Source organism: Heloderma suspectum, chromosome 13, assembly GCF_057233095.1.
Source record: "Heloderma suspectum isolate Gila_16-S chromosome 13, 16-S_ref, whole genome shotgun sequence".
NCBI lineage: Eukaryota > Metazoa > Chordata > Lepidosauria > Squamata > Helodermatidae > Heloderma > Heloderma suspectum.
This window is the reverse complement of record NC_139470.1, coordinates 10903869-10926237: the sequence shown is the minus strand read 5'-3', so window position 1 is coordinate 10926237 and position 22369 is coordinate 10903869. Positions and strand designations below refer to the sequence as shown.

Below are 22369 nucleotides of genomic sequence, written 5' to 3'. Positions count from 1 at the left end.
CCTAATATATGCATTTTTACGCATTTTTGGCTTAATATACACTTTTTTTGTAAGAAAGTTCCCTAATATAATGCCATTTGGTGTGTGATTTTCCCTAATGTATGCATTCTTGTATGCATTTTTGGATTGGAGGACTCCATTCCAAAATTCAGAGAACTGCAAATTGCGAAGGATAAACTGAGTTTTGGTTTGCATAGTGATTTGAAAGTGCGAAATTAGGTAGGTTTGCATTAAAATGCCGCTGAACTAACTTCTCCCACATCCCTAATGATGCTTAAGACTTAAGAATTCTAGAAAAACTTACAATGTCTGAGTTGAAAGGCTTCACGTTGATGTTGCGGATTGAACTGCTTGTGAGTGACCACACCTTTGTTTTGTGCTTAAAGGCAGCTCTAACCTTGGTGGGGAGAGAAAAACAAAAGATGGTAAGGTTAGAGCATCCCAGGCTGGACTTATTTAGTGCAGAAGCTGTACTTCTCCAGCTAAGTCTTAAGAACACAAGAACATAGGAGCCATCCTCAGTCAACCCAACAGCCTACTGTATCTCATCCAGCATTCTGTTCCCACAGTGACCAACCGGATGCCTTCATGGGAAGCCCACCAATTAGGGATGTCAGAGAATTCCGCCATGGATCTCGGTGATTTGGCCCCCTGAACTCCGTGGCAGAACGGCCTGCCACCCCCTCGCCATGGTGGCGGCTCCAGTGGCGGCTTCGGCAGCAGCAGCGGCAGCTGGTCTTCCGACCGGCTGCTGCCATTTCCAGTCTGTTTCCCCCCCGTTCGTGATAGGCTATGTAAAGACTTATGTAGCCTATCACATCTGGGTTAAAAAAAAAAAAAGCGTATGCAAATGGCGGCGGCTACGGCCACCGCCATTTGCGTTCCTTATTTTTGGCTGTCTTAGTCTACGTAAATATTTACATAGACTAAGACAGCGAAAATAAGGGGGAACACAAATAGCATAGCGGACGCTATTTGCGTTCCCCCTTATTTTCGCTGTCTTAGTCTACATAAATATTTACGTAGAGTAAGACGGTGAAAATAAAGGGGAACGCAAATAGTGTCCACTATGCTATTTGCATTCCCCTTTCTTGTCTTTGTCTTAGTCTACGTAAATATTTAAGTAGACTAAGATGGCCAAAAATAAGGGACGCAAATGGCGGCAGCCATAGCCACCGCCATTTGCGTACGTGTTGTTGTTTTTTAACCCAGATGTGATAGGCTACGTAAGTCTTTATGTTAGGGATGTACGAAAGTGACTTACCTTTCCGCGGATTATGTTGATGGTGGGGTGGAGGCATTCCGTCCCTCCCCCCGGAATCCTGGCCGGGGGGGAGGCGCTCTGTTCCTCCCCCCCGGAATCCTGGCCGGCCGGCTGTGCTCCGCAGCAATTCTGCGGAGCCGCCAGCCAGCTCCGCCAGCAGCCGGACATCCAGCCGCTGGCTAGCAGGGACGCAAATGGCGGCAGCCGTAGCTGCCGCTGTTTGCGTCCCTGCAGTCAGCCGTGATAGGCTACGTAAATGTTTACATAGCCTATCACAAACAAAAAACGCACATATGCAAATGGCGGCGGCCATGGCCGCCGCCATTTGCATTCTTTATTTTGGTACGTCTTAGTCTACGTAAACATTTATGTAGACTAAGACGGCGAAAATAAGGGGAACGCAAATAGCGTAGCGTCTACGCTATTTGCGTTCCCCTTATTTTCGCCGTCTTAGTCTACGTAAATGTTTATGTAGACTAAGACATGCCAAAATAAGGAACGCAAATGGCAGTGGCCATGGCCACCGCCATTTGCGTACGCACGGGGTTTTTTTGGGTTTTTTTAAGTCAGCCGTGTTAGGCTACGTAAACATTTACGTAGCCTATCACGGTGTTTTTTTAAAATCTAGCTGTGATAGGCTACATAAATCTTTACGTAGCCTATCACGTTTTTTTGTTTTTGTTTTTTTTTTAACTGGAAATGGCGGCGGCAGCCAGTCGGAAGACTGGCCGCCGCAGCCGCCGCCGCCGAACCACCACTGCAGCCGCCACCGGAGCCGCCACCAGGAAGATCCGCCCAAGGTAAGTCCCGTCCTGGGGGGGGGGCGGGGAGGCGGACCGTTCCACCACCAATTTCGGGGGGCCGAATGCGCTGGCATTCGGCCTCCCGGAGATCCGTGGTGGAGCTTTCATACATCCCTACTTTACGTAGCCTATCACAGCTGAATTCAAGGACACAGACGGCGGCTACGGCCGCTGCCATTTGCATCCCTGCTAGCCAGCGGCTGGATGTCCAGCTGCTGGCAGAGCCGGCCGGTTTCTCTGTGGAATCCCCGTGGAGTGGAGCCGGCTGGCCAGGATTCCGGGGGGAAGGACGGAACGCCTCCCCCCCCCAGCAGAACCCGGCGGAGCCAGGTAAGTGGGGTTTTGTACATCCCTACCACCAATAGGAAATAAGCACCCTTTTGATTGTGTTCCTCAGAAACTGGTCCGCTGAGGCATGCTGCTTCCAACACTGGAGGTAATATATAACCATCATGACCAGTAGCCATTAATAGTCCATGAATTTGTCAAAGCCCCTTTTAAAACTGTCCAGATTTGTGGCCGTCACTACATCTTGTGGCACCAGGGAGGGAGAAAAAGGTACCATCTCACCTCCCTCTCACTTCAAATTCATCCTCAAAACACATCAAGAAAAAAGCTTGGGGAAAAGGGTGAGGAAGGGGAGACATAACAGAGGTGTACAAAATTATGCATGGTGTGGAGAAAGTGGATAGAGGGACATTTTTCCCTCTCTCTCGTAATACTAGAACCCAGTGGGGTCATCCCATGAAGCTGATTGGTGGGAGATTCAGGACAGATCAAAGCAAGGACTTCTTCACACAGCGCATAGTCAAATTATGGAATTCACTTCCACAAGTCATAGTGTTGGCCACCACATTGGATGGCTTCAAAAGGGGGTTGGACAAATTCCTGGAAGAGAAGGCTATCCATGGCTGCAAGTCTTGATGTCTATGTGGTTCCTCCAGTACCAGAGGCAGTGAGCCTGTGTACACCAATTGCTGGGGAACATGGGCAGGAGGGTGCTGTTGCACTCATGTCCTGCTTGTGGGTTTCCCACGGGCAGCTGGTTGGCCTCTGTGTGAACAGAATGCTGGACTAGATGGACCCTGATGGTCTGATCCAGCATTGCTTTTCTTACGTTCTTCTGTCCTTCAGAAGCCATGATGAGGGACAATCCAGTCAGCAATGTCATGCTTGCATGGTGTGAGATGACACAATCTCTGACCAGCAATGGGTGAGAATTTGTTTCCGTTCATTTTTGATACCCCAATTCCAAAATGTCTTCATATCTGAGATGGAAAGAGCTTGTGATTTAAACAAAAAACAAAACCGGAATGCAGGAGAAATTCGAAATGACAGATTCATCCATCCATTACTACCCCTGCCTCCACAGCCACTGTCTAGCGTTTAATATTCCCCATCCACCCTTTGACTCTCCTGCAGCCAGCAGTTCCAACAAGCAAAACCATTTAACCAGACACAGCTGGTCAAAGCTGTGCTGCTGTGATATGGACCTTCCTGATGGCTGAGTAGCAGCTGTCGGTTTTACACCCAGAGCCCTTGACGGCAGCCTGGCCTTCCAGTTTTCTGAAGATGCCATAAATAAAAGGCAGCAGCTAAAAATACTGTTTATAAAGCATACACATTGCTGAGCAAAATAAAAGAACCGCTCCACAGAGCAACATCATTAAATGGTAGCATTCTCCTAGCATTGCAGTTGATTTACAGCCAAATTTTAAGTCGTCATATTATTCCACTAAATAAATAAATACAGATATATAGGGTCTTGGTTTTTACTGCACAACATGGGAACATACCTCTGAGTTCAGGAGACAGTGAAATAGGAAGATGAAGAACCCCTAAAATGGTAAAGTAAAATAATAAAAAATGGAAAGGATATGTATTTTATTGTATTGTTAAACCACTGTTAGCACACTGCAGAGCAATTTGGGCAGATTACATGATAGAATATTGCAAAGGATTATTTGAGCTACCGTTCTTAAGTAGGCAGATTTGCAGTTAAAAAGAAATGAGTGCAATATTGCTCTTAGGAGGGGAAACAAGGCCTCCAATTAAGTTATTCATCAAGGACAGGGAAAACAAGGGTGCTAAATGCCCTTTGAAACTCTTTCAAGCAATAGAAAGGGTTTTGGAGATGAAATGCACTATGCTGAGATGTCACAACATGTGATGTTACTACACTAGATGTAGGGATACTATTTTCAGCAGCAGACCACAAAGAGAGCAAAATCTAAGCCTTCTAGCAAGACCAGCTAATAATGTTGAGCATGGGCATTGACTAAACCAGGGTTGGCAACTTTGGGGCCTGTGGGCACATTCGGAAATTTGAGAAACTGCCCTGTGCACAATCATAAAATGGCTTCCCTGGGTGGGCATGGCTAGTCACAAAGGACAAGTAACCTGCCCAGAGGCATTCATGGGAAACCAAGATGGCAGCAGCTAGAGGCTCCCACTTTGCTTTGAAGCAAGCCCAGCTGCCAATCAGAAAATACAAACGTATTTCTAAAATAAAATTTGGGAAGAGTAGAGTGTCTCAGTGAGCACCAAGGAAAATTTCTACAGGAACGCTGGTACCTGTGGGCATCATGTTGCCTATCCATGGATGAAACCATGGTCAAGAAAATACTCCAATTGCTGGAATTTATATCTTATAAACTGAAGCTGAATCCTAGCAAGACGGAAGCCCTGTGGGTGCGTGGTTCCTGAGTCCAGGAGACAGGTTTATTACCTGTTCTGGACAGGGTTGCACTCCCTCTGAAAGATCAGGTTCGTAGTCTGGGGGTACTTCTAGGTCCATCATTGTTCCTGGAGGCCAAAGTGGCTGTGGCAGCTCGGAGTGCCTTTTCCCAGTGGCCAAAGTGACTGTGGCAGCTCGGAGTGCCTTTTCCCAGTTTTGGCTGGCTTGCCAGCTCTGGCCTCTCTTTTTTTAGAATACTTATTTATTTTTGTCTTTATAAATGAAATAAACAATGCCAACAACCTGATCAATAACTACAATTTCCTAACAATACAATATTCTTTCCCCCTTTTTTTAAAGGGTTAAATTTAAACTCCAATACATACAGGCTTCAGATCCCATTCTAATTTAGAAACTATACCTATAACATTTGCAATATTTACAATTTGATAATCAACCTTACATTTCAATATCATATCATCAGTCTTAGAGCAAGGAAGCAGGCCTACCATTCATTCCCAGCAACCATATATTGCCCTTAAGTTAGAATATAATAGTAATAATAAAGCTTAACAGCTTAACCAACCAATAATCTTACTTAGTAGTCTTATAGTAATGATAATAATAACAACAGCAAAAAAGAGAGATGAAATTATGTTATATAATAATAAAGCTTGAAAGCAACCTTACAACAGTCAGTAATATATTTTATACTAGAAATATAAATGAGTCTGCACAATGCACCCTCAAACAATATATTTAAATACCAGCTCTGGCCTCTTATGTTTCTTCCAGAGCCTCTTGAAGACATTTTGGGAAGCTTTCCTTGAGTGACCAGCTGCAGTTTTATTAAATCCAGTCTTATCAGACCTTGTTTCTTTTAAAATGTGTTAATGGTTTTAACTTGGTGTTTTATTCTTTTATCCTAACTGTTTTCCACTCCAAATTCTTTGGATGTGGAGTGGTAGATAAATATTGTCAGTCAGTAAGTAAGTAAGTAAGTAAATAAATAAATATTGAACAGCATAAGATACCAAATGGCAGCATCGCTGACGAGATCCAAGCATTAACATGGTTTCCAAGCAATAGACAGAACTCACAGGAGGGTGGAGGAAAACAATGACAGAAATAGGAAATGCTTAGGGATGTCAGAGGATTCCGCCACGGATCTCAGTGAGGCCGAATGCCAGTGCATTCAGCCCCCCCAAAATCCATGGCGGAATGAAGCCCCTCCGCTCCACCACCTCGTGAAAGGCGCACGAAACAGAGCACTTACTTGGTGCCGTTCGTGCTGCTTTGCGAATGGCAGCCGCATCTGCGGCCGCCATTCGATTCCCCATTTTTGCCTTGATAGGCTACGTAAATACTTATGTAGCCTATCACAGCTAACGCAGGGACGCCACTTGCATCCCTGCAGAGGCCGTGATAGGCTATGTAAATATTTACATAGCCTATCACGGCGAAAGACAGGAACGCAAATGGCGGCCACCATAGCCGCCACCATTTGCATCCACAGGCTCTGCACACCTGCAAATGCACCCAGCTGGCGGCTCTGCAGAGTTGCCGTGGAGTGGAGCCGGCCGGGTTAGAATTTGGGGGGGGGGTGCAGAGCACCTCCCCCCCACCGCGAATCACCCTTTCAAAAAGGTAAGTGACTTTCGCACATCCCTAGAAATGCTGGCCAAGATCTATTTGAAAGGCATGAAGTGTTCTATTCTGTATTTCTCTTGGCCCCTCTATGGCTTAAATGTGCTATATGAACTTACCTGCAAGGAGTTGAATATTGCAAACATGTACTGGAACACCAAAGCATGAACGTTGACGGCCACTATGCCAAAAATCCATGAACTTCCCAAGATAGGTAGCAATACAGCAACTGCTTTGGCCGTCAGCCTGTAAGATAAAAAGACAAGATGGTGATTTTGATGGTTTATTCACTTGTATTTATTTATTACATTTCTATACTTCCCAATAGCCGAAGCTCTCTGGACAGTTCACATCAATTAAAACCATAAAATACATTGATTAGTAATTTGTGATTTGTGGATTTATTTATTTTTTATTATAATCTAATGCTACTCGTATATGTTTGAAGTTATTTGCTGAAATAATTTTGATAAAATATAAAGGGCACCATCGAGCCAAAGTGAAACACTTTTAAGTTACATTAATTTCAGTGGGAATGAGTCAAGCATAAAAACTCAGGAAGCTGGCTTAGACCAGGTCAGACTATTTGCCCATCTAACCAGGTCTAGACCACTGCAGGAGTAGGCTACTTGGTGTCCCAATGTTTTGGATTACAATTCCCATAATCCCTGACAAAATGTCTCAAGGGCAGCAGGTTCCCTACCCTTGGTCTACTCTTTCTGGGCACTGTCCAAGCTTTCACTTAGAGAGGAGTATTCCTTCTCCATGTGAAGCATATGATCTACTCCAACTAAATTGTGGCCCTTCTTCAAGCATGTTTGTGTCAATCAGCCTTCCCCAACCTGGTGCCCTCCAGTTATGTTGGATGACAAAACCCAGCCTTCCTGAACATTGGGCAAGCTAGCTGGGTCTGATGGGAGTTGAAGTCCAAAACATCTGGAGAAGAACACCAGGTTGGGGCAGGCTGGTGTAAAGCAATAAAAATGGCCAAATTGATCATGCCAGTGTCTTTGTGTTCACTGGCCAGAACACTAAAATCTGGGTCAGGTTTGCATCTCAGGGAGGGCCAAAGTAGATGTTTCACTAAAATGTAACATGGCTGCTTCTTAAAACAGTAGCCACATGTCTAGATCAAGGGAGGGCAGAAGGTAGATCTCCAGATGGCTACTCATCCCGATGGCTATGAACTACGTCCAGTACCAGAGCTTATGTACACCAGTTGCTGGGGAACATGGGTGGGAGGATGCTGTTGCGCTCATGTCCTGCCTGTGGGTCCCTGGTTGACAGCTGGTTGGCCACTGTGTGAACAGAATGCTGGACTAGACAGACCCTTGGTCTGATCCAGCATGGCTCTTCTTATGTTCTTATGTTTTAGACCTCAATTACCAGAAGTCCCTGCTAGCATGGCCAATGGTAAGAAATGCTGGGAGTTGAAGTTCAAACATCTGGAGATCTACTTTCTGCCCACCCCTGGTCTAGATTCTCCTTTCTCCTCCATAAAATTTCTAGGCTAAGTCTTGATGTCACAATGTACTATATCCCCCTCTCCTACCACTCTGCACCCTTGTCTGCTGTTCCTGAAGCACTGCAACATCAAGTCATGGATAAATTATTTTTGCATGTTATGGATGGGGAATGCTAGACATACAGCAGCCATTTTCCCACAGTGGCTGTGTGTTTAGCTAACACCTGTTTTGGCCTTGAGCAATTGGGTAGAAGACTGCTTGCATCCCTTATAGCTCCTTAAGTAAAAGAGCTAGAGATTTACTTTTTATATTTAAAAAGAACACTGAAAATTCAAGGAAGGAGCTCTGAGTATCTCAGAGGGGGCCAGCCACCTCCCACCCCATGGCTACAGCTCTAAAGCACAACTAAGAGCCTCTATATAAGCATCCTAGCTGACCCTGTGCTCTCCAGACTAAATGCAAAAAGGCAACTGAAGTTTGAAGGATTAGCCACGTTGGCTTTTGATCAACAACACGACAATCCAAGGAGGGCATATTTATGGCCAGAGCACATAGGAGGAAGTTAATCAATACCACTTTCATAATGGAGTCATTTTATAGGGGGACATTAGCTGGCCTTAAATCACAGAGCCCTATTTCCAAGTGTACAGCACAATTACTCATCAACTACCCAAAGCACTGTACTTAACTGACAGACAAATTATTGTGAAATTGGATCCCATCATTCTACCGCAAGCATTCTGTAAGTTCTCTAACCAACTGCCTGGCTGGTTTGAGACATGTTTTTCCACTGCAGAACTGGCCAGTCTGTATGGTAGGTGAGACAGGTGAAGGAGACAACAGCAGAGTAAAAGGATTCCCAACAAAGATGGGTGAAATTTCTCAATGGGAGTCTGCTAGGGATTGATGAGAATTGGTTTCTTGTTAAGAACTTACCAAGATTTGCAAATTTCTTCCTGAACAGGACAGAAGTTTATATTTCATCCATTATGCTTTAAATCCACCCAATAACCAACATTCTCTGGTTGGAAATAACTTGAGATTAAAAAAAGATTGATCATGGAAGAGACTTAAACTGAAAGAGGGCTTTGAGTGGTTTGCTCTTCGAAGCCTGGTTTTGAATGCCCAGGTATTCAACCAGATTTGTGGTGCTGAATTAGAGTTTCCACATCTTTTTTTTTTTTAATAGGCTCTCCATCATTAATAGCTACATTGCAGGGAGGTACAACATGGCCCTCTCTGTGCTGGGAGAAGCTATACCTACTGCATTTGGCCAGTTCAGATAGGTCAGGTGAGAATTTCATTTTGGTTCATTTGTGGCGTCTTGAGCAGCGGCCATTGGTAGCAGCTTCTCAGTGAAGAACCTTCAGGCTCTGGACAGCCTCCACCCACTCAGGCTGGACAGGAAGGGCTTCCTGTTGCAAATGGGCCTTGCTTGAGCAACAAGGTCTTCCTAAGCTCTGATGGGTTCCGGTATCCTTAGTTGTCCTTCGCTGCTGACTCCTGGCTTCTCAAACTTGTTTACTGGTTTGTTCTTTGGTCTTGATTTGCTTTTGTCTTGATTTGACTGCTGGCTTTGCAAATGGCTCCTAGGTCCTGCTTCCTGGCTCAACTCAGACTGATGCCAATGGCCCAACCCTGACACGTCTCTCTCTGGAGAGGCAGCTATGAGGAGGAAGGAGGAGAACGTAACAGGAGCCTCTGTTAAATCAGACCAAAAGGTCCCCCTCCTCCAGCACCCTGTGGCTACAGTGGCCAACCAGATGCTTCTGGGAAGCCCACAAGCCAAATGCCAAGACAACATCTCCCTCTTGTGGCTCCCACACCATTGGTGTTCAGAGGCATTGTGTGCCTTGATCCTAGTTCCAGGGCCCTGTGGAGCAGGTGAGCACAATTGCTACGGCTGCCATCTGCAGGAGCAGCAAAAATTTAAGGGATTGAATGGCCACAGAATTTCTCTTCCCCCTCCAACCCCAATTCCATGTTTTAAAACTGCTTGTACATTCCTGTTATGTTAGAAAAACAAGAAAACTATTTGCCAAACCTGATTTAAAACAAACAAACAACCAACTCTCACCAGGTGCAGTTTTGCATTTTAAACTGACTTAAATCAAGCACCCTCGTGATTATTGGAATAAAACGGTGTTTGCTTCTGCTGTCCTACTGCCTGCATCACCCACTGGAGGGTCATTGGGGGGGCTGGGATGCAGAGCCCTCAACATTGTCCCCAGGGTCCAACCCAAGCTGCACCAGTGCTTTGGGACATTTGGAGAATGTATCTGCATTAGGGATGTATGAAAGTCACTTACCTTTTCGAAGGGTGACATTTGCGGTGGGGGGGAGGCACTCCGTCCCTCCCCCTGAAATTCTCTCCGGCCAGCTCCACTCTGCGGCGATTCCACGGAGCTGCTGGCCGGGATTGCCCGCAGCCAGACATCTGGCCGCTGGGCAGCCTGCACAGGAACGCAAATGGCGGCCGCCGTAGCCGCCGCCATTTGCATCCCTGTATTTTGCCATGATAGGCTACATAAATATTTACGTAGCCTATCACAGCAAAAACAAAACAGTGGATGCAAATGGCGGCGGCTACAGCAGCCGTCATTTGCGTTCCCTTTTGGGGGGGCCTTGATAGCCTACGTAAATATTTACGTAGCCTATTACGGCAAAAGAGAGGGGCGCAAATGGTGGCCACTATGCCATTTGCGCCCCTCTCTTTTGCCGTAATAGGCTACGTAAATACTTACGCAGCCTATCACAGCTAGGTTACGTATTTACGTAGTATTTACATAGCCTATCACGGCTATAATGAAGAAGCAAATGGCGGATGCAGTCACCATTTGCAAAGCAGCATGAACGGCAGCAAGTAAGTGTCCTGTTTCACGCACCTTTTGTGGGGCGGGGGGGCTTCGTACTACCACGGATTTCAGGGGGCCGAATGCACTGGCATTCGGCCTCACCAAGGAATTCTCTGACATCCCTAATCTGCATGGAGAAATGGTCCCGCCCAATTTCTCTGCTCACAAATAGGGTGGAGAATTTCATGAGCCATTTGCATACAGCTGTAGTATGTACATGACGAAGTCTGTGCAATGATGAATTGTTGCAATTTATGTATTGATATACATTCTTGTTCTTGAATTGCTGTTCTTCTGTTGTGAGCTTCCTCCTCCTCCTCTTCTTCTCTCCTCCTCCTCCTCCTCTTCTTCTCTCCTCCTCCTCATCCTCTTCTTCTTCTCTCCTCTCTCATTTATACCCCACCTTTTCTTTTTTTTACTCTTGCAAGGAACACATGACCCTTCTCCTCCTCTCCATTTTATCCTCACAATAACCCCATGAGGTAGCTTCGGCTGAGAGTCAGTGAGTGGCCCAAAGTCACCCAGTGAGCTTCATGGCTGAAGCTAGAGCCCAGATCTCCCGAATCCCAGTCCAACATTCAAACCACTACATCACACTGATTCCCTTTAGGTACATTGTGTGGAAAAGCAGCATACAAATTAAAGTGATGATGACGATCATGGTGATGATGATGCGTACCACACCCTTGGTCTGAACCTATGAACAAGACTTGGCTCTTGGTCTGAACCTATGAACAAGACTTGGCTCTTGGTCTGAACCTATGAACAAGACTTGGCTCTTGGTCTGAACCTATGAACAAGACTTGGCTCTTGGTCTGAACCTATGAACAAGACTTGGCTCTTGGTCTGAACCTATGAACAAGACTTGGCTCTTGGTCTGAACCTATGAACAAGACTTGGCTCTGCTCTCAAAGGGTTCAGCAGCTCCAGAAAGTCTGAATGCTAAGTCTGCCTGTGTGGAATGATATGGATTGGGAAGAAGAAATAATACATATTTTTATTTATTTATTGCATCTATATCCCACCTTTCTTCCTCTTGCAAGGAACCCAAGTGTGCTTATATTATCCTCCTCCTCTCCATTCTATCCTCACAATGACAACAGCCCTGTGAAGAGAGACTGAAAGAACTGGGCATGTTTAGCCTTGAGAAGAGAAGAATGAGGGGAGATAGGATAGTGCTCTTCAAGTACTTGAAAGGCTGTCACAGAGAAGAAGGCCAGGATCTCTTCTTGATCCTCCCAGAGTACAGGACACGGAATCATGGGCTCAAGTTGCAGGAAGCCAGATTCCGGCTGAACATCAGGAAAAACTTCCTGACTGTTAGAGCAATACGGCAATGGGACCAATTACCTAGGGAGGTGGTGGGCTGTCCCACACTGGAGGTGTTCAAGGCGAGGCTGGACAGCCATCTGTCGGGGATGCTCTGACTTGGATTCCTGCACTGAGCAGGGGGTTGGACTCGATGGCCCTGTAGGCCCCTTCCAACCCTACTATTCTATGATTCTATGAACCCTGTGAGGTAGATTGGGCTGAGAGTCTGTGACTGTGAGCTTCAATTGCCAAGTGGGGACTAGAACCCAGATCTCCTGGTTCCCAGTCCAACACTCTAGCCACTGGCTCTAAAAAGAAATAAACGTTCCTTCTAATTAAATAACTCAGTTCTAAGGCAGCTTGGTCTCCACAGCACGCCCTTTGGCAAATGTGCCATTATGTCCTTGTTTCAAAGGAGCTAATAGAACACCACACTGGGTTTTTCTTTTCAGTGAAATAGTGAAATCTATCTGGGTCACAGAAAGAAGGATTCTTTGTACGGATCAGAAATCCTGCTGTCCTTGATTGAAATATTATTCTCCAAATAATTTTGACACCTCCCCCTACCACGGTCCCCCCAAAAGTTTGCTCAGCTAGGAACAGGAAGTATTCACAGAGCTCTAAGGACATCATTCATGTTATGATATAAATATGTTAAGATAAAAATACCAGGGAATCAAAAGAGAGCTTGATCAAGGATATTGAACAGACAAGGATATTGTCCGTTTGATGTCGTGTCTAGAACAAGCACAGGAAAACAACCTCTCACTGGTAGACACCTGCCTTATTTCTGAAGGTGTGGGAGACCTGGAGAAGTGCCTTGGGAGATGTCCCCAACTGATAGGCAGGTTCATGCAAGAGAAGCTGAAGCATTTATTCATTATTTGAACACAAGAACAACACAGGCAGGGATACTTGCATGATTCATGCCCACTCAGTTGTCAAATGTGTGGCAAGGAGGATGAAATTGGGTGTAGAACAGGGGAAAGGCAATCTGGTGCCCTCTGGGTGTTTTGGACTACAACTTTTATCAGACCCAACCAGCATGACCAACACTGGGGGATGATAGGAGTTGTAGTACAAAACAACAGGCGGGTACCATGCTGCTCACACTGAGTGCAAAGGTATCGCCAAACTTGGACATTCCTTCACTTGGAAAATGAACATCAGCTCCTGGTATTTGAGACCTTGAGGTGAGCCCTACAATTCCCTGAGTTCTTCTCCGGGATGAGGTTTAATCCAAGCCAGAAAAGAACTTGAGTCCTCCCTCCCTGCCACTTAACTGTGATTCCCCATCTCCCCCCCCCCACACACACACACACACACACCAACTCAGTGTCATTTCCACGAACCTACCACTGTTGTGGTGGTAGCAAGGTAAGCAGGCAGGTGGGTGGGAAGCTCACAGATGGATTGAGGTTTCAGGGCAGAGCTGTAGGCAGCTGCCAGAGGTGAGCCGGTGTTGTGCCAGGGAGGCAACGCCAAGAAACTCAACCAGGAGCCATCAGATCATAGGAAGCTGCCTTATACTGAGTCAGATCCTTGATCCATGTCAAAGGACTTCTGCACTGCTAGCAGTGAATGTAAAAAAGTCCTTAATAATAATAAGTAGAAACTGCAATGGTACAATAGAGGCTGAGCGTTCCAAGGAGGAGAAGGAGAAGGAAGCTAAACAAAACCCACACTAGAGGCATTCAAAATGAAGCTGGACAGCCATCTGTCAGGGATGCTTTGACTTCGATTCCTGCATTGAGCAGGGGGTTGGACCCGATGGTCTTATAGGCCCCTTCCAACCCTCCTGTTCTATGATTCTATGAAAACAACTGCCAGCGAGTTCTAAAAGGACTGAATCAAATGAAAACTTTCATTTGATGCTGGTAAAGTCCTCCAGAATTCTGTCAGGGCATAAGGTTGTGTTTTGTGTGTGTGTGTGTGTGTTTAATGAACTCTTTTATTACATTTTCATGTGAGTAATACAAATTCAATCGAACTCTAACAAGAAAATGCATGTTTATAAGGATGTTTTTAAAAGGTATTTCAAAGTGGAATCCAAAACTGTATATTCAATACATTTTTCCACTTCCCCTTATTTAATGTTCCCCCTCCGGCCTTGCCAAGATGAGATAGCGAGAGAGAATGCCTGCCCGCCCCTAACATCCATTAGGAAGACATTTCACCGCTCATGGCAAGCCAACTCTATTGCAGGTGGGATGCGGCCCATAACTTACAAATCAATTTTATCAGCTAGATGTGTGTAACTAATCCCTCCAAAGGTGGCTGACCTCCACCACATCAGCTATCCCATTTGCTGAGTTAGAGATGCTACTCAGACCTATAAACCAAGGTTATAGAGAGAGTAGGGAAGATGAAACTTTTTTTTCCAGAGTGGCTTATGAAAATTAATACCGTGACCAATATGTGTTTTAGCTGAATTTCCCGTTTGGGATGAGATACACAAATATTAACTGAGCTCAGCTACAGCCCTCCAGAGTTTCACTGAGGGATGCTTAGAACATCTCTATTCATACACCAAGGATCACCAGCCACGGCCTCTCTGTCGCCACCATTACATGTAGGGATGTGCGGACTGTGTAAACTCTGCTCCGTCTGTGTTTTGTGGATTGTCAGGTGCCTTTTGTTCCATTGTCTGCCCACAGACGGATGTGAATATATATTTTTTTCATTGTGCAGAAAAATACGCAAATAATTATGTAAGTATTCACATGTATTCATGTAAGTATTTACATAATTTACCTTAGTACGTAATATTTAGCGTATTGTCCCCCATTCCATTCCACGTTTCCTCAGCAGAAACTTACATATTTTCCTATGAATTTATATGTGTAAATTTTGGGAAAGTGAAAAAAAATCATCCAGAAGACTCCACACGGCCTGAGGGGGGCGCTCCGCAGCAGATTCCACAGGTCAGATTCTTTAAAATCCGAGCTCATTTTAGTCCATCTTGAATTTCTCCACCATCCTTAATTACATGTCTCTAAAGGCTCTAAAATTGTGGAATTGGAGGGAGATTCATCTAATCCAACACCAACACCCCTCTGCTTAGTGCAGGAAATCCAGAGCTAGAGCATCTTCAACAAATGGCTGTCCAGCCATGCTGGAATACCTCCAATAAGGGAGAGCCCACCCCATCTTAAGTAATAGGTTCCACTGTGAAATTGCTCTCATCAGTAAAATTATGCCTAATGTTCAACCAAAATCTACACTTCTGTCACTTCAGCCCCTTGGATCCAGGGATGGGCGAACGAGTGACGTTTGAGATCGCTATGGTTCTTCTAACATCGTCTCAGCACTCGTCCCATGCCTGATTCCTGTTCATGTTTGTGAACACTGCTTGCTTCGCATGAATGGAGAACTTGCGTGAATTGAGCAGCGGTCGAATGGGAGATCTGTACGAATCTCCCCAAATCTGTACAAATCTCCCCAAATTTGTGCAAATCTAATCCATGCATATTTCCTCCATAGAATAAAGTGGGGCTGATTCAGTGTCCTGAGGAAATTTGCACAAATCGAACTGGCAATTGGGAATGAGATGAATGCAAGCACATGTTCGACAATTTGCAAATATTTTCAGCGGACACATGCTTGTGCTCCTATTGGGGGCTTTGAACGGGGCATGCTCACATGTTTTGCAAGCAAAAATGAAATTCTCATACACCCCTATTTAGATCTACTCCTACCTTCTGGGAGCAACAGAGAACAAGTCTTTGCCCTCTTCGATGCAAGAGTCCATTGGGAATTTGAAGAGTGCCCCCCAGTCTCGCCTCCAGGTTAAACATATCCATTTCCCTCATGGCATGCCCTCTGAAGAGGAGGAATCCTCTTCAGATATGCTAGAGTTCCCAAAGACAAACAACATCATGAAGCAGTCCATGCCAGAAGAACAAGAGGAATCTGGGTGCTCAGGGGAGATGGCCAGTGGTCCATCCCCACTGTCAAGGGAGGAAAGGGATAACTCTGGGCCAAGGAGACAGGACTGAATTTCATGTGTTGATAGCAAGCAAACAGGATGCAAGTCTTTAGTAAGCATTAATATTGAAGGACTGGGATCCACAATTAGGGGTGTACAAACCCCATTCACCTGAGTCTGCTGGGGGGTCTGCAGGGGGGAGGCGATCCATTCCTCCTCCTGGAATCCTCCCTGGTCGGCTCCTCTCCACGGCGAGTCCATGGAGTCTCCGCTGCCAGTCTGCAGATGCAAATGGCGTCCAGTGTAGCAGACACCATTTCCATCCCTGCTCTTTGCTGTGATAGGCTACGTAAAGATTTACGTAGCCTATCACGGCAAAGAGCAGGGACACAAATGGTGTAGCGGATGCTATTTGAGTCCCTGCTCTTTGCTGTGATAGGCTACGTAAAGATTTACATAGCCTATCACGGCAAAGAGCAGGGACGCAAATGGTGCCCGCTACGCTGGACGCCATTTGCATCTGCAGACCGGCAGTGGAGTGAGTGGATGGACCTGGACCCAGCCGGTGGCAGGTAGGATCCGGCCACGTGAACTTCACGGGGTAGTGGAGGTGAGTTCCGCCATGGACTCCGGGGGGACTCTCCAGAGTCTGCGGTGGAATTCTCCACCATCCCTATCCACAATGTATGGACATGTGCTGGGCAGCTCACACTCCTCTATCCCAACGGCGGCCAAGCTTTTCATCAAGATGGGACCCATTCCTTGTTCAATTGACAGCTAAGGAAACTCCTGACCATCTGCTATGTAATCTCTGCCACGGTGGCCGTGTTTCCTACTTTACAGAAGAAAGTCCTCTATTTGAAGGAGGGCTTCTGCCCTGAAAGGTGCCTGAGAAATACTTTAAAGAAAATGAATAAATAAAATTTGAAGGACTGTCAGAGAACTGTCTAAATGTGCATCTCTATGTATAAATGAGCATATGCACATTTTATGCAATTCAGTGTCCTCTTGGGGGGGTGTTTCTCTTTTTTGGTGAAGTGGAAATGGCCACCCTAATTCCGGCGAGCCACAGAGGATTCTGGGATAGATCCTAGGATGCATGCTCAGTTCACATAAGGCACTAGACAGGCTTTGTTTGTGGTGGGGATGGGGGCACTACCCAAAGTCAACGGAGTATATGCCTTGGGATGGCCTGAACACTGCCCTTTAACTTTAGACAATGAGGTAGACAGGCAAGAGTAAGCAAGCTCTCTGTCAAGGATGCTTGTCAGCCGTTACGAATCCTTTCACTGAAGAACGTTAAGAACCTGTCTCCTCCAACCAGGTCGCACTATTTGACCATCTTAGCCAGTATTGTCTAAGTTCTGACCAGAAGCAGCTCTCCGGGGTCTCGGGCAGAGATAAGCAATGCCCATCACCTGCTATCTGACTCCTCTAATGAGAGACAGTGGGGACTGAACCCAGGATGTCCCACTTGCAAAACATGTGCTCTGCCACTAAGCCATGGCCCCACAGGTGAACAATATTTTTTTTTTCTGAACACCCTCCAGGTTTCCCCAAAACAGAGATTACAAAGGTCCTGAAGAGCAGGGTGGCCCAGTGTCCTCTCTTACAAAGGACAGCAATCTATTTGAAGGGATGCCAGAGAACTGTCCTCTGTTCTGAAGGGATGCTCTCTCTGAAGGACTACCCAATGCAAGTCTGGTTTGATGATAAAGAACCATCAGAAGGAAGAGCTGGGCCTGGAAGTTGCCCATCAACAGCACCTGGACAGCAGACTCCGCAAGTCTGCAGGTTACCTGGTCACCGTATCCCACACCAAAGTGAGATGTACTGTATTCCTATTAAAATTAGACTAATAATTTAAAAATGTGCATCTATACATTTGTATTAGCATCTGCAAATTTAATGCAAATTGGCACCCTTTTGGGGGGTGAAGCATCTCCTCTTTTTTGGCATTTCACGTGGCTACTGTACTGAAGAGAGTTGCTTTGTACTTTGTTTTATTAGTGCGGAACTCATGCCTTCTTTCTCCCTCTCTCTTTAGCTTGCGAAAAAGCTAAGCTGACGGAAGGTGATGGCAGATGAGCTGTATCTCTGTGCACAGCAGTGAAGTAACAATCCAACACTCCTTGCGGAATGGCACCACACCACTCGCTGCAAAAAAGGCGATACGTAAAAGATGTTGCTAGAAGTGCCAGGCTAGCATCCTTGGCCCCGTTTATAATCCGAGGACTCTGTGCATCAGCTTTATGGAGAATCAGAAGACTAATATCAAACTTATGCTATTGCATAAAGTCAACGCTTATTCAAACAAGCACCTTGCGTGGCTCCGTGGCAGTGCCATCAATCATCAATGGAGCCTGACAGCACGTTTGGCAACACAGATCTCAATATGCATATTTCTTCCCCACACTGTTCTCCCAAAAATAAAAAACGAATATATATAGGGTAATTAACAGGAGTGAAATGTCTGCACTTTCTGGAATCAATGCTCTTCAGACTTTGGGGTGTGATTTTTCAAGCCCCCAACACATTTTCTATACTTCAGATTTTTATGTCTTTATTTCTCTCTCATAAAATCCAGACATCCAGTGTTAAAATTGATGCCAGTCTGTGCTCTGTCTGCAGCTCTGTGCTGTGCGACTGGCAAGCAAGAGCATCACTCTTACTTGAACGAATAACAGCACGCAGTCCAGCTGAAGTTCTGCATTTCATAGAATCATAGAATCACAGAATAGTGAGGTTGGAAGGCGCCCATAAGACCATCGAGTCCAACCCCCTGCTCAATGCAGGAATCCAAGTCAGAGCATCCCTGACAGATGGCTGTCCAGCTTTGTCTTGGATTGATTCAGTTCATGTCAAAGATCAATAGGAGTTCTCTCCCAATTATTATCAATGAAACTGAACATTTACTTAACTTTGGCCAGATTGTATCCACAGACCTCTTCACAACAATACAGTGAAAATATTCCAGGATGTGATTTTCAAAATAGCAGGAGGTTATAACAATTAGTGTGCTGAGCTGAATTTTCATGAGGTTTGGTCAGTGCCCACTTCAATGTTTGGAAGGCCCTTGGCAAGAAACCCTCAGTGTTCCCCTCCCACGGTGTGTCTACCTTCTCACCACCAATGTCATCAGCTGCTTTTGCTCTTCCTCCTCTTTCTCATCATTGCTACCACTTGCTTGCTTGACAGGCAAAGAGCCAGGGAGCAAGTAGCCCATGGCATCTCCTGCTGCTCTCACCACCACCATTGCCTGGGCCAGAGCAAGACACAGGTGAACAAGCAGGTTGCAATGGTGAAGGGGAGGAGCAAGGCCAGCGGGCTTATCTCAAAGGGGCCCCTGCTGGGGTATGGGCCCTTGGCAGGTGCCTGGCCATGCCTAACCTTGACATCAGCCTTGTGTCAGGATTCCCTTTTGCCCCTGCTGTCAGCTTCAGAACCAAAATCAAAACACAGACAAGAGGCTTCAATTCTCGGCTTTTACTCCACTACTTCAATGGGTCATACAGATGCAAATGGTCAGTGACTCACAGTCTACAAAAGAAACGCCTTCAGGGAGTTCAAAGAAAAGCTACAAAAGTTGCCCACTTCCTCTCCCAGTGCTGCTCCCCTCTCCTCCTCTCCCAGAGGAGGTGGGCAACTTTTGTAGCTTTTCTTTGAACTCCCTGAAGGCGTTTCTTTTGTAGACTGTGAGTCACTGACCATTTGCATCTCTATGACCAATTTGAAGAAAAGGCGGGCTGCTGTCCTAACTTAAGGGGTGGGGGAATCTGTCTGTCTGTCTGTCTGTCTGTCTCTCTTGTGAGGCCTCTAAGTGCTGCTGTTCATGCTGGGCCAATCGGGCAGGCCATCTAAGCTCCACCCCTGCCATCTCTCTCTTGGCTCTGCGTCTGCACCTGGCATTTAAGAATTCAGGCTTTCCAAGCCCCACCTCTCCCTGTTCGCTATCTCTCACGGGGGCAGGGGGTGAAGAGAGGCCCTCTCCATCCAGCTGGGCCTTTGAAGTCTGAGGAGTCTGTGTCTCTACCTCTGGTCAAGCCTGGGAAATTTCCTCCTCCATCTCCTGCAATTCCTCTTCAGAATCTGAGCCACTGAGCCACTCCTTGTACTCAGAGGCAACCCTGAGACCCTGGGTTTGATTTTGGCTGAAAGATGTCTAGAGAGGGAACTGCAACAAACCCCAGGAATTTGCATATCGAATCAGTGCTAAGATAGCTCAACCCATATTCAGAATCAATGGAACCCCAGACACCTCAGAGCAGTCAGATGTTCAGACTCTTGTGTGTGTGTGTGTGTGTGTGTGTGTGTATGTGCATGCATATACAGTATATTTTATTGCTCTTTAGAAACCAGGAATATGGAGATGTGACATGAAACATTTTTTTCCCCCTGATCCCTGTACCACATTTCTTGTAGCCTAAACCAGGGATGGGGAATGTGTGGTCCTCCAGCTGTTATTGGACTGCAACTCCCAGCAGCCCTAGCCTGCATGGCCAATGGTGATGGATGATGAGAGTGGCAGTTCAACAACATCTGGTGGGCCACATGTTCCCCCATCCCTGGCTTAAGCATTTAAACCAGTGTAGGATCTGGATAATTAATGTTTTGGAAGGCTTTTTCATAATTTCATGACTAGACCCCTCCCTTGAAATGCAAGATATAAGAAGAGCCATGCTGGATCAGACCAAGGGTCCATCTAGTCCAGCATTCTGTTCACACAGTGGCCAACCAGTTACCTGTGGGAAATCCTTCCTTTAGAAGTCCTTCCTTTTATCTGTCTGGAATCTCCCACCTATCAGCTTCACGGGATGACTGCATTGGGTTCTAGTATTTTGAGAGAGGGTCAAAAATGTCTCCCTGTCCATTTTCTCCACACCAGGCATAATGTTGTACACCTCTATCATGTCTCCCTTACTCGTATTTTTCCAAGCTGAACAACCCCAGCTGTTGTAACTTTCCCTCCTAGGGGACATGCTCCAGCCCCTTGATAATCTGAACCTCCTTAATCAAAGGATCTTCCCACTTCCCAGCAGGAAGGAATCAAAGGATCTACCTCAGGAGTGGTCAACCTTTGTGACATGTGTAGGGACACAGGAAGCTGCCTTACATTGGTCCATCTAGCCCAGTGTCAACACTGACTGGCAGCAGCAGCTCCCCAGGGTTTCAGGCAGGAGGTTTCCAGGCCTACCTGGAGATGCCGGGGATCGAACTTGGGACCTTCTACATGCAAAGCAGGGCCTCTGCCATTGAGCTACAGCCCCTCCAAATTGCCCATGTTGGCTGGGTATGGTGGGAGTTGTCGTCCAAACCATCTGTTAGGACGCCTAGCCCTGCCCTGTTCTGAAGTAACTTTGCCTGGAGTCTAATGATCAGACTGATCCTTGATGGACCAATATTTTGATCATGCTTCTTCTTGGCCAAACATTGGCTCCCAAAGTGGCTCACAGCACTTAGGATACAAAAGGAAGTTCACATTAAAATGCAATGCAAAATGTTGCTAGGCAGTGGGAGTGTCCTCGGTTGGGGTCTGGATCCCCCTCTGACAGCTGCATCGGGGGGCTTTCTCAGATGCAGCACAGGTGTACCTAGGCTGCAGGTACCAGCCAGCCAAGCCCTTTACCAAGATAATCCATTCCATTCTCCCTCTCCTCCAGTTTCCCATCCCTGCCCCCAGCCCGTGCAAGAGTATCACTCTCTGTATTGCTTCCATTGTTCACATGTGCATGTGAAAACAAGAGTTTTCCGAAGTGTTGTTTTGTGTTGCAGTGATGCAGCTAGGCAATCTTAGACTCTGGACTTAATGGTCTTATGGAGGGTGGGCCTTTGCACGGCCCATGTGTATTACTTCTAGGAATGTTGGAGGAATACGTCCAGGGGGTGAAGCATGCTGAGCCTTTATCAGCTCAGCCTCCCAGACTTATGTCTCACTTTCCCGCAAGCCAGCCCAACTGGACCTGCATTTATTTATTTATTTATTATTTACTTACATTTATGTCCCACCTTTCTTCCATTATGGAACTGAAGGTGGCTCCATGTGGCTCCCAGGTGGTCTCCCCTCCAAGCACTGACCAGAACCAAACTTGCTTAGCTTCAGCAAGGTGGCTGCCTCTTGTGCCTTCAGACCATGCATCAAGAGGCTTTCTCAGACGCAGCACAATGCAGGTGCACCTGGGCTGCGGCCGAAGCTCCCTCCAAGATAGAAGCACAGGGTAGAAACACAGGCCATAGACATACCCATGAGGATTTATTTATTTATTAAATTTATTAATCGCCCATCTGACTGGTCACCCAGCCACTCTGGGCGATGTACAACCCACCATAAAACAATTTAAAACAATAAAATTTTACCATAATTTTTTTTTTTTAAATACCCTAACCCACCCCAAATGCCTGCCTGAACAACCACGTTTTT

At 46.1% G+C, this 22369-nt stretch overlaps 1 protein-coding gene across 2 annotated transcripts in view; it reads right to left on the bottom strand.

Moving 5' to 3' along the window:
- The window catches only part of ADGRD1 (adhesion G protein-coupled receptor D1), a 304783-nt gene that overhangs the window by 5819 nt on the left and 276595 nt on the right, over positions 1 to 22369 (bottom strand). For both annotated transcript variants that reach the window (XM_084820329.1, XM_084820331.1), the window contains 3 exons: positions 6511 to 6637; positions 3864 to 3905; positions 305 to 397 (listed from right to left, as the gene is read on the bottom strand). In XM_084820329.1, coding sequence (XP_084676455.1) covers positions 305 to 397; positions 3864 to 3905; positions 6511 to 6637 — 262 coding nt within the window. The remainder of the gene's footprint in view (positions 1 to 304; positions 398 to 3863; positions 3906 to 6510; positions 6638 to 22369) is intronic.